Consider the following 13,639-nt stretch of genomic DNA (forward strand, 5'->3'; position numbering starts at 1 on the left):
CCATCTGTGACTGTGCTACCAGTGTTACTTAGTTGTCATATGAATTGGGTTAATATTTTGTGTAGTAGTAATTTAGTTCCTGTGTTTATTGTTTATTATCACAGCTGATCTTGACTGTGGAAGTGTAAGACTCCTACAACCTGATGTCAGAGTATTGGTAGGCTCTGATGATGATTGTGGCCAAACAGAGGCATAGTCGGAGGGTGCAGAGGTTGAATCTGATGCTGAATTTGTGACTCATCCATCCCCTGTATTTCATTCAGAGACAGTAAGTATGCATATGCATACCCATTCCACTGAGCTCTCAGATATTGGACAGGTTGAGGGTGGCACACTTGATCAGGGTAGTGTAGTTACTGCACCTTCAGTGCTATTTGACTCTGGCCATAGCCAAAGTGTGGGCAAGCTGTCACACAGATGGGTTGGTAAGGGTGCTCTGAGGAGGCCTGTTGTCCACCCTCCACCTGATCTTGGTGTGTCATTATGCGCCACTCGATGTATATTTAGGGGGGTCTATATCACTTTGTTGAATGGCTATTCTGCAAATAGCCATTCGTCTAACACCTATTCAGCGAAGCCGCTCTTGATCAAATGGCAAATTTTAAGTAGGGGAAACAAGAGGTTGGCCAACTGAGTGACTGGAAAAAAAAATGTAAAACCTGTCATGGTGGGGGCTACTCCCTCCACAACACCCTTAATTAAATATACCAACTCCAAGATTGCACTACAGTGGGGAAAAGGGCAAATTCCAGATGGTGGCCAACCACTGATTTGCCCTACTTAAAATTCACCATTCGATGAAGAGTGGCTTTGCTAAAAAGGTGTTTCTCTGAATAGTCATTCGATGAAACAATATAGACCCTGTTTAGGGCCATTATAGAGGCACAGGAATGTTCCACTAGGGCCTTCGAGAACATACTTAGGAGTCTAGATGTGGCACAGGCTGACATGCGTAACTGCCTCCACCATGTGAACTGATTCAGTGGATTGGATGAATGACACAATGGAATAGGCAGTGTCTGTGATGGAATGTTTGCTGGGAGGGGAACAGCATTCATGTGGTCATAGGACAGCAAAATCATCTGCTCTTAGCCAATGTGGCCATGCCTGATCTTGGCCCCATAGTGGCACTGCTTCCACTGCTCCATCGGTGGTTGAGGTGTCCAGACACAGCCACATTAGGCCACTAGGTCTTGGACTTGGGCATATCTGTGAGGAAAGCTCATCCAACAGACATTGCTCATGTTCAGGTAGAATCAGCACATCTGACCATGGGCATGGACGAGGCCATTGCAACTCCTGGCAGAGCGATGACTATAAACTGATACCTCTACCATGCATGGCTCACAGCTGTCTGACATGCCAGAACATAGAGTTAGCACAGAGCTTGGTTGTATTGTTGCAATCACTAACAAACGTTTCACACTGAGTGTCCATACACACACACACACACACACACACACACACACACACACACACACACACACACAAACAGGTACACGAGGCATTCATGATGCTTGCAGCTCATTCTGTCTCATTTGATAATTATCTAAATTTTTGCCTGCCTGTCTTTCCCACTCACACGCACTTACAACCTTTCATGTCAGCCTTGGCCTCTTGCCCCCCCACCCCACACACACACACAACACCCTGTGCAAATGATGATAACTGTGCCATCGCCTTGTTTCTATCTCTTAGATTCAGTGATACACGTGTATTTTTCAGATGCACAGGGTGCATAACCGACAGAGTGCTTAGTATATGTGTTGGTGATGCTATTTTCAAAATTGTACTGCTTTCTTACAGGCTTTTTACTGTTGTGAATAATACCTCAAAATCATTGATATGTCACTGCAGCTTTTTGTTCTAGTACTGAGAATTTAGGGATAATTAGAGTTAAATTAGATTAGATAATTGGGACTGTTTTTGTACTGTGTGTAGTTTTGATTCGATTCATGAGGCCTATCAACTAATAAACAGCAGGCATTTATTGACATAAGTCAGTGCTGTCACATATTGATGTCATTGATGGACAACTCACACATTCTACTTGGGTACATTTGCAAGTATGCAAGCATCTGCCATTTATTTGTGTTCTTATCCATCTATTTTTATGTTCCAGGTTCAACACTTACCTTGATAGTTCTGCAGTTCCAACTGTTTTAATTTAGGGCTGACTATGTGATGCTAGCAATACACAGCCATTACATGGGCAAATAAAGGTTCTAAGTGGCATCAACTTTACTGTTACGTATGTGCATAGTAAGAAAGTGGTACCCCTTAGGTGGTGTGCATGCATGCTATCCTTTGTTTCTTGGCCAGAGCAAGGGAATATTGTACACACCTACATCTACCTACACCCACAGTGGCTGCCGGCTCCCTCTCTAAGTCCTTACCTGTGTGTGACTGTGGTGACCTGCCAGTGGTGGTGGAATATATGGCCCTTCCCCTTGTTATTCCTGTTGCAGCTGTATTCTCAGGATAATATTACGTAGGCTAGCACAGACAGAGAAAATTTCAGCCCAAGTACTAGGATCGTAATGCAGCCCTCCAGATGTATCCAAGCACCACCAGAATCATGACTTCAGTAGCCCAAACACATCATCATCATCATCATCATCATCAGCCCCCATTTTCCCATTTTTCTACATGGGGTCAGGGTACCATGCTACTTGTCACCAACTCTCTTGATTCAGTGCCACACTCCTGCCTTCTTCAACATTCATGCCTGACTGTCGCAGATCTTCTTTCACACAGTCCATCCACCTCTTTGCTGGATGTCCTTTCTTCCTCTTACCTTCTTCCTGTCTGTCCTAAATCTTCCTCACCAGATTGTCTTCTGCTTTTCTGCGCATGTCCAAACCACTATAATCTGTTCTCTTTATTCTTTTCTGCAATTGGAGTTACTTTGGCTTCTGCTCTCATGTCTTCATTTTTTTCACCTGTCCCACAATGTGCATCCTACCACCTTTCTCAGGCACTTAATTTCCATCACCTCTAGCTTCTTCAACTGTTCTGCCTTTACTGCCCAGGTTTCTGTACCATACAGTAGCACTGGTCACACCACTGTCTTGTACACCTTACTTTTCAGCTTCTTTGGCATTCTTCTGTCATGGACTACACCTGATATTCTAATGGCAGTTAGCTGCAGCCCCTCTGATTCTAGCTTTGACCTCTTCATTCAGACTTCCCTTCTCCTGAACCACCCCTCCCAGATACTTGAAGCTGTTTACCTGTTCCACTATCTTCCCTTCTATCTCTGTTCTAAGCTTCTCCTGTTTTCCCCAATTTGATGCCAGTAAGCCATGGTGGTGCAGCAGTAGCATTGTCGGCTCACAGTAAGAGATTCTCCCGTTATATTCTTGGCTGGAGCACCTTCTGTGTGGAGTCTGCATGTCCTCCCCATGGTCGAGTGGTGTTCGAAAGACATGTGTGAATGGGCATGCCTTTGTTGAAGGTTGGGTGTCGGGCTAGCAACTCGACACCATAAAAATCGACTAAATCATTAGTGGACTGAAGTTCTGCTGTGGCTATCCCTAACCGGGAGAAGTCGAAAGAAAAACAACAACAACCACTGTCTTATGTGTGCTTAGTTTCATCTCATGTGCCCTTAGTTTTGCATTCCGTTCTCCTATCCTTTGCTGAAGTTTTTGCTCAGAGTCTGCCTGCAATGTCACATCATCTGCATACAGTAACTTTGTTGATATGTCTCCTCTGATCTGTTTGTTAATATAGTCCATCACCAGTATGAACAGCAGTGGGTTCAGAGCTGAACTCTGATGTACACCCACTCCCACTGGGAACCCCTCTGTGAGGCTGAACACTGTTCGTATTTAAGTTATTGGACCCTTGTACATAGCCTGAACTAATTCTACCAATGTTTCTGGGACTTAAAACCATCCCGATACTTCCCAGATCAGCTTTCTTGGGACCTTGTGGTATGCTTTCTCCAAGTCTAGGAATGCCCAGTTGGACTGTCTCCTCATCTATACCTTCTTCTCAAGTAACTGTCTAACTGTAAACATCAGGTCAGTTGTGCTGCATCCAGATCTGAATCCGAACTGCTCATCTCCTTTTTACATTCTACTGCTCTTCATATCCATTTATCAATCACCCTTTCCAGAACTTTCATGCAATGTGAAAGGGGTTTGATGCCTCTGTACTGCCCACAGTTGTGGATGTCCCCTTTGGTCTTGTACGCTGGCATGAGTATGCTTATTCTCCAGTCATCTGAAATATGCCTTTCTCTCCACACTGCCATGAGTACCCATAAAAGCCATTTCTCCCCTATCTCACTCAGCATCTTTACCATATCTGCTGTAACTTCATCTGAGCCTGCTGCTTTCCCTGACTTCATTCTCCTTAGGGCTGTTTTTACTTCTTCTATGGTGGACTCCTCTTCATCTCTCATCGTAGGCTCTTTCTGGGGCAGAACAGCTTATGTGGGGTTTCTTCATTCAGAAGCTGCTGGAAATGCTCTTTCCATCTACTTTTGATGTCCTGTGGACTGGTGAACAGGCTGTTGCTGGCATCCCTTATGAAGGGTGTCTGACTATCTTGTTTATCTTTCTGTCTTTGCCTTGCAACCTGATATAATTTCTTTGTGCCACTTACTGAGTCACTTTCCAAAAGTTGGTAGAGTGCCTTGGATGCCCTATTCTTTGCTATTGCAACTTCTTTCTTAGCATCTTTGTTAGCCAACCAACCTTCCTAGCCTGGTCAGTATTTTCTATCTCCCACTTCTTCCTGCACTCGTTCTTTCTTTTGATGACTTCCTGAACTTCTGTATTCCACCACCAGCTTTCTTTATGTACCATATTTCCATACCTGGCTCGGCCACATATCTCATCTGTAGTCCTAACACATGCTGTTCTTAGGTGCTGCCATCCTTGTTCAACTCCACCTATTTCCTCCTCTTCTTGGGGCTCTTCTTGAGCCCTGAGTAATTCCTTGAACTGCTGTACTTTCTCTCCAGTCAACTTCCAGGTCTTCAACCTGATCTCTGTTGACCTAGAGTCTTCTCTGACCACTGTTTGCAAATGAGTTTGGCAACTAGTGATTTATGCTGAGGGCCAACTGTTTCACTAGTGATGACTTTGCAATCATGGATTCTACCTCAGTGCCTTTTCCTTACTAGGAGGAAGTCTACCTGAGTTGCATGTTGGCCCAAACACATGCTCTATGATATTTTTTGTTTGAGTATGTGCCTCATTACAGCATTCTGTGTAGATGTATGTGGAGTTCCTATTATATGATCGAAGATGCATTCTTTCAAATGCGTCGATCAAACTTGAAAGCATGAAATGGCAAAATAGCGAAATGGCATACAAGTGATTTCATTCCCTGGGAAAGAAATCGCTTGGCCACCTCCGTTACTTTGCCATTTTCATCACTGTAGTGCGATCTCAGAGTTGGTATATTTAAGTAGGGGGTGTGGGGGGCATAGCCCTCAACTTTATGTAATGTTTTAAAGTTTTTTTTTTCTTTTGTGGAACAGCAAATTTTTTCCTTGGAAAAAAATCACTGTTCTAAGTGTTTGGGATTGTAAGCTTTCGCTTACAAGGGGTCGATAAATCAGCATTCTTTTTTTTTTTTTTAGTGTTCATTGATTTAATATAGACCCTGTATGTGCATTTCTGATGGACATCATTAGCCATGTTTTGAGTGCATAGCCTGCATCACCCAGTAAATGGTTTTGTGGAATATCCCCCCTGAAAAACCTTTAGTAGAACTGAGAGTTGTGCCAGATATGGGAGTCATGGTAACTGACAGGGGTGCCAGCAGACACATTCAGGATGATTCCCTTAGCATTACACATGACCTGATAGTTAATGGAGTGTTAGCCCTTTCCGTTTATGTAGACCCCTCGCTGGATGGTGCTTTGATCTCAGTGTGTGTGCAGTCTATGGCACCCAAGACTTCAAAGAAGTGTGCTATGGGGTAGAAATCCTGCATAGTTGTAACTCTGTTCTCAAAGATATGGGGAAATTATATGGTGTCACTGTCATGCTGTAGCATAACATTCAGGAATTGATGTAGGATCCTGGATGCTGATACCTGTGACACACTCATCATGTCCCCTGCTAGTCTCTGGAAGGTACCTGTAGCTAAAATTCAAAGTGCTACACATACCTTGGTCTCCACAGGTATTGGTTCCCCTTAGTTTGACCTTGATCTAATTGGATGATGACAGTGTTTTCAGAGTTCTTGTAGTGTGTCCCTAGCCACCCCATAGGTCTGTACTATGTTCACCTTAAACAGAACATGAAAAGTTAAATGGGGTCCAAACACACTTCTCATCCTTGCCTGAGGTCTAGTAGCAGCAGCATACAGTTGAGCCTGTTGCACATAAACATTCAGTAGAGCAGCAGCAGACCCTAACATTCTCTCTATGTACTGTAGTTTCCTTAGCTGTATTTCAGTAGGTTGTGAAATTCGAGGCCAAAACCTACACTGTGTGTACATGATTGCTTTATAGCTTGTTGAATAGTTCCTCCATCTTGGATTGATTGATTAGCATACAGTTCAGCTGCTTATGCTATAATTAGCATGCCACAATGTTTACTGGGTTTGCATGGCTCTACACACAGTGTGTACAGCCACTTACTGAATACAAATCGATGCTCTACCATGTGCTCACCACTCTCCAACATGCACATGGTTTTAGTGAGCCATGTAGCATTTATTGAATTCAGCCCATAGTTTAGCCATCTTGTTGTTAATGTGAATTGATATGAATTTACATATTCAGTGGTGGCTCAAGAATTGGGAATAATTATTCAAAAGAGGACACAAACTCAGTAGATTGATTATTGCTTATGGGTTATGTATAACATACTGTCCTATTATTTATTTATTTATTATTACTACTTTTATTGGCATTTATTTGAATATTGCTTATGCGTTATGTACAGCATACTATCCTATTATTATTTATTTATTATTACTTTTATTGGCATTTATTTGATTATTGGTTATGTGTTATGTATAGCATACTATCCTATTATTATTTATTCATTATTAGTTTTATTGGCATTTGTTTGATTATTGCTTATGCGTTATGTATAGCATACTATCCTATTATTATTTATTTATTATTATTACTTTTATTGGCATTTATTTGATTATTGCTTATGCATTATGTATAGCATTCTATTCTATTATTATTTATTTATTATTAGTTTTATTGGCATTTGTTTGATTATTGCTTATGTGTTATGTATAACATATTACTATTTATTTGTTACTATTACTTTCATTGGATTTCTGGGTTAGTCTGACTGGGTCAGCACAGTGACCCCTTTTCAGCATGGGCACAAGGAGAAAAGCTCCAGATACAAACACATTTAACTACATGTTATGATATCAGTACAAGAGCAATACATGATAAGGATAAGTAAGGAGAATACAGGACAGCACTGCAGAGCTCTCAGCTTCTTTGTACGAGAATCTGGGACAAGCCAGATATAATGGGGCAAAAGAGATCTGAATTAAGGGACAGTTTTTAAATATTATACTAGTTCACTTAAAAATTTAGTAGAACAACAGGTTTAACATCATGATGCATTTTCTTAAGTAAGAAGTGTAAAACTCCTAATGTCTACCATCATTGACTGACTGCAATCCTCAGTGATTTATTTACAAAGGATGGGTAAAAATAAGAGGCAACATCAGAGATGTTCTGTAAAATCAGGACCAGTTGAGAGGCATGAGTGTGTGTGTGTGTGTGTGTGTGTGTGTGTGTGTGTGTGCCTATATAGGAGTCAGATTAGTCAGTATGTCCATAAATGTGACTGAGTTGGGGGTTGTCATGCTGAATGGCTGTGTGTATGCAGAGATGTCTCTGAGAGTGCGTGTGTGTGTGTGTGTGTGTGTGTGTGTGTGTGTGTGTGTGTGTGTAGGTGAGTAAATGAAGGGGTACATTTGTTAAAATGATCTACATTTCACTATTTCTACTGCAACAACCTCCGACTTTGAATAACACTATAATCAGTTTGCAGTTGACTGGATCATTGGCACCATTTAGAAAATATTGGTTGCAATATAAGAAATCCTCATGGAAGAATGTAGAAGGTTCATGGTATTTAGTGAAAATAATAAAATTGCACTGAGGACATACATATTAACTGGAAATAGTCTCATTCAAAATCTTTTAGAAACTCCTTTGTTGCTCTAAATTTCTGGCAAATTGTTTCTGATTATATAAACTAAACCTTTATCAAATTTACACTCAGTAATCTACTTTTTCTTTCTTTCTTTTTTATTTTTTTTTTCTTTAATTTCTTTCTTTCTATTTTGTTAACCAGGAACTTCCAGATAGGAGATCCATTTTCATTAGAATCCCAGGGAGAAAATATCTCCTGCAGAAGGCATTCCAGTACCAACAATAAGATGACAGTAAACAGTGAGCATAGCAAGAAGAAATAAGCATGGATTTATAAGGAATCCAAGCTATGCAAGGAACATCTGATGCAAAATAATATAGTACATACAATCTTTAATTACGATGATTGTTTGCCAGAAGCAGCTCATAGTAAACATTTCAACATGTACTTCATTTATTATGGCAGTTACACAGTCAAAAGAAAAAACGTTTTATTAGGTTAGATATAATACCAGTGGCTAGGTACAGAAATGTAATAATTATGGGATATTACAGGTGATTTTGTGTAATATGATACAGTAAATAAGGGTTTCAAAGCAGGCAAATCCAAGAATAAGAACTGAAGCACATCAGCCCAAAGAGTGGGTGACAGAAGAAAATTCAAAACATCAGATAACAACACAGTTACATGTTTAGTGATTCTGAAGGTTAATTTGACCTCCTTAAATGATTCAGCTTTACAGATGTACCTCAGGCTAGAAGGGAATGGATCTTTAGTCCTCCTATATACATGGAGTAGCATGCACTGCATTTTTGTTTTTGCTTAAGTGACAGAAACAAGCCTATACAATGATGATCTAAAATCTCAGTGAGGCGGTAAACCAAGTAAGAGAATCTGATAGGGAAAGACAGTATGAGATATAGGGAAATCTGCAGGAAAATTTTAATTAAATCACAGTCAAATGCCTGGCAAATTCCACTCGAATGACTTCTTTCTGGGAGACACACTGGTCACTATGGCCGTTTTGTCCAGCAGTGAACTCAGTTGTTCTGTTGTAGACTCACTCAAATTTCTGGTAAAAGAAAGGAGAAAGGCCTCTAAGAAGATGTGCAGACTATAGTAAAGAAGGAAGTAAATAAATAAATATGCAGTAGCAGTAGTGACACAGGAAGGTGATGTGAGGAAAGGCTTTGCTCAGTAGAGTTTCTCATTTTTGGTTGGTCTTGTAATGAGATTTGTAATATAATTACTAGATTTTACCATCCAGTAAACATGTCAGCAGTTTTGTGTATTCAGCTTCTTAGTAGAGGATTTGTCAAGAGAGATAAAATTAATGTTAGATCATTAATTATTTCAATCAAATCAAAAGATGCATATCTCCATGATAAAGATGGCTATGCTTGGGTTAAAACTGATTTGGCTTTAAGTGTTGAGATGAAGACTCGTAAACAAAGTTATTCTAGAACCTAGCTTTCTGTTTAATTCCATTGTAAATATTACCAACTGTGTTGATACAACCCACATATTCTGTTATCCCTTTGTACCTCATTTTTATGTCAACATTTTACAGCTGCTCATTGAATCCTTTTGAACATTGTTATTGCATCACTCTGTAAACAATTATCTTTGCATATATAGCTTATTCAAAGTCATTTTTGTACATTTCTTCCTACACCGATTGACCAACAAACATTCAAAGAATGTTTTCTTAATTTATATCATTTTTAGTATGCCTAAAGCAGTTCAGCTGGTGGGCATATAATGGGCAGTGTGAGGATAGTTTCAACTGTTTCTGCAAGTGACAATGTTCTCAGAAGCGTCATTCCCTTTTGCAAGATGCTGCCTTTGCATCTTTGCATTCCAATATTTGTTTGAAGGCACAGCATATGTCCCAGGGGTTCTTCTAAATAATCAAACTTTCTTAATCTTGTAATGAAAAAAAATGTCATTAAGAAGTTTGTAGGCACGGAATACTGAACTCCCTACCCTACACATCAAAGTTACCAAAAATTGAGTAAGGAAACATATTTCCTCTCCCGATCTTCCCACTAACCCCCCCCCCCCATAACACTACCATCAGATTCTTCTGAATAATGGCAGTGTTATGGGAAGGTATTTATTTAGGTAAGGTATAGGATTTATAATGCGTAGTAACCTTAACACTAAAGCTGCTCCTTCCCTCAACCCTAACCCTACAGCTTACCTTAATAAAAACTTTCCTGTGACATTGTCACTACACAAGACATACACACACAAACATGCACACTAACAGGACTGCATTCATCCCCTTACCTAACTCTAAAAAACACACACTTGCACACAAACATACAAAACATATCCCCTCACATATCCCTGACCCTAACACTGACTTACATACGCACATAAATGATATCACTCTATCCAAGCCCACTCACCTTTCTCAACAAAACATTGCCTCAATATTTTGTCCATTTGGCTAACTACCTTTGATTTCTAACACCTCCCCTTGTACTTGTCGATCAAACCTTCGTTTCCCAAAATGATGGGAAATTGTCCTACAACACATACCTTTAAATAAACCCCCCCAAAAATTGAGAAGGAAGGTTTAGCCCCATTCTTCTCCTCTCCCCAGCAACCCCTTCATTGCCTAAATCATTAAAGGAATCCAGATTGTTTGAGGTTGCCAGGGTTCCATCATTGCATAGTGCTGAAAAAGCTATATGTTCCATGTTCTATTCCATTCTTTTGTTTTCAATATAGCACCTATTTTAACTTAGCTCTTTTAATATAAAAAGCTAGCTGGCTGCCAAAATAAATGACATGCTGTTAAAAATGAAACTTAATAGCTGTGTGACAGCGTGTCTTTTTTTCTTTAGCTTCCAGTTCCGCTTTGATCCAATAGTTTAAGGGGCATCATCTATCAGTTACATACAAATTCTAGTATCAAATTATCAGAAAGATATTATATATTTTGGAGTCACTACTGTAGGTACTACCTCTGAAGATGATATAATGTGAGAAAATACTATATAAATGTAGCATCAGATATACATTTTGCAGTAACAGCGATACCAAAATGGAAGCATTTGAAATTCAGAGCAGCAATTAGACATTTTTACATATACATATACACACACACACACACACACACACACACACACACACACACACACATAATTAAAGCAAAGAACTATGGCATTGCATAACTGCAAAAAAAGCTTGTCCCATTTACGCACACACACACACACACACACACACACACACACACACACACACACACTCCTTGACTACTTAAATGTAAATACAAAACACACCTGTAAAAGTACAACATTGCAAACTACATTTGAGTTGACTTACTTAAATGCAAAAAGCAAGCACCTGTAAAGCAAAGAACTATGGCATTGGAATTGCTTAACTGCAAAGAAGCTTGTCCCATTTACACACACACACATGCCTTGACTACTTAAAAGTAAATGCAAAAAGCACCTGTTAAAGAGGAATAGCACTGCTAAAAGCACTTGAGTTGACTTACTTAAATGCAAAATGCAAGTACCTGTAAAGCAAAGAACTACGGCATTGCAAACAGCAATTGACTTATTTAAAAAGCACCTGGCTTGGCTTGTCTAGTTTCCAGCTTACTGCTGGACTGGAAGAAAAAAACATTTCTCTTAATACACACTTGTTTCTAACTTAAAAGCAAAGCCCAATTACTTAACTGCAAAAAAGCTTGTCCCATTCACATACACATACCTTGACTACTTAAAAGTAAATGCAAAAAGCACCTGTAAAAGAACAACGGAATAAATGCAAAAAGCATCTGTAAAAGAACAACAGCATAAATGCAAAAAGCACCTGTAAAGCAAAGAACTACGGCATTGCAAACAACACTTGACTTACATAAATGCAAATAGCAAACACCTGTAAAGCAAAGAACTACAGCTTTGCAAACAGCACTTGACTTACTTAAAAAGCACCTGGCTTGGCTTACCTCATTTCCAGTCACATACACATTCCAAACCAGCCTGCTAATCTGAAGCAACAACTCCTGTAGCCATTATATAAGTAAAATAAGCTGCTGTTAGTTCTCCTGCAGCCATTACCTTTAAGTAAGTAAAAAAGTTTATCTTGCCCTTAAATTAGTAAAAAAAGGTTCTCTTCTCTCCTGCAGCTGTTAAAACATTCTGCTGCAACCCATTACAAAAGTAAAAGAAACTGCTGTTGTTTCTCCAGCACCCGTTACTTTTAAATAAGTAAAAAACGTTGCTCTTGCCCTTAAATTAGTAAAAATGTTCTCGTTTCTCCTGCAGCCATTAAAAGATTCTGCTGCAAGCATTTATATAAAAGAAGCTGCCATTGTTTCTCCTGCAGCCATTACATTTGAATAAGTAAAAAAGTTCTCTCCTCCAGCCGTTAAAAGATTCTTCTGCCTAATGCAAGTCATTACTTAAGTAAAAGAAGCTACTGCCATTGTTTCTCCTGCAACCATTATGTTTAAATAAGTAAAAAAAAATTCTCTTGCCCTTAAGTAACTAAAAAGGTTCTCCTGTAGCAGTTATATAAGCAAAAGTATATATCAGTTTCTTCTGCTTGCTGCAGCCCAAATAAAAGAAGCTAGCACAGCACACTTTATCCTGACTCCCACCCTAAAATAAGTAAAAAAAGTTTCTCCTGCAGCCACTGAATAAGTAAACGAATGAATCCCTTAAATAAGTATGTTACATAAGTAAAAGAGCTTGCCATTTGCACATGATATAGGTTTACAAACTTTACATTTACAATCATGTTTTTTACCTGGCTGGAGGAGCCGAGCTGGGGAAGAAGGACAGGTCTGCAGAAGCTGACGTGATGACATCAGGAGTACACAAAAAAAAAAAACAACAACCGGGAAATTCGGAAATTAAAGGGGCCACATGGGAATTTGTGGCACTCCAATATTTTGCCCTCTAAACCGGTATTTACTGAAGATTTCAGTACATTTGAAAGGTATGACACACATACACACACACACACACACACACACACACACACACACACACACACACACACACACACACACACACACACACTCTGTTTTGTTAGTTCAATTTTCCTTTGCCCATTAAATGTTTTTTGGTATTTTGCTCAGGCCTAAGCAATATAATGTAACATTTACCCAGAAATATACAGCATAGTAACCCTGCAGTAGAGGACAGAATAGCAAAAATCTCCACAGCAACCATATATTTTCCTTGTGTGCTGAGATAAGCAGGAATGAATGAGAACCAAACACTTAGAAACACCAACATACTGAATGTGATGTACTTTGCCTCGTTAAAGCTATCAGGCAGTTTCCTTGCAAGGAAAGCTGCAATGAAACAAACCATGGCTAACAAACATAAGTACCCCAGTGAACAGTAGAAGAATGTCCTTTGTCCTTCATTGCATTCAACTGTAATCTTTTTGCTGACTGATGTAGTCTTCAGTTCAGGGAAAGGAGGAGACATCCAAAGCCACCAAGTACAGATCACAATTTGAATCAGTGAGCAGGCTGTTACTATAGACGTTGGAATTTCAGA

The 13,639-nt window shown here is 39.6% G+C and overlaps 1 protein-coding gene across 1 annotated transcript in view; it reads left to right on the top strand.

Annotated features, from left to right (window-relative positions):
• The window catches only part of LOC122810681 (vomeronasal type-2 receptor 26-like), a 167,567-nt gene extending 155,098 nt beyond the window's left edge, over positions 1 to 12,469 (top strand). The window contains exon 4 of the mRNA XM_044082251.1: positions 12,392 to 12,469. Within this exon, the coding sequence (XP_043938186.1) occupies positions 12,392 to 12,469 (78 nt within the window). The remainder of the gene's footprint in view (positions 1 to 12,391) is intronic.
• The last annotated feature ends 1,170 nt before the right edge of the window (positions 12,470 to 13,639 follow it).

This window comes from Protopterus annectens, chromosome 9.part0 (assembly GCF_019279795.1).
Source record: "Protopterus annectens isolate FY-2018-M chromosome 9.part0, PAN1.0, whole genome shotgun sequence".
In the NCBI taxonomy this organism is placed as follows: Eukaryota; Metazoa; Chordata; order Ceratodontiformes; family Protopteridae; genus Protopterus; species Protopterus annectens.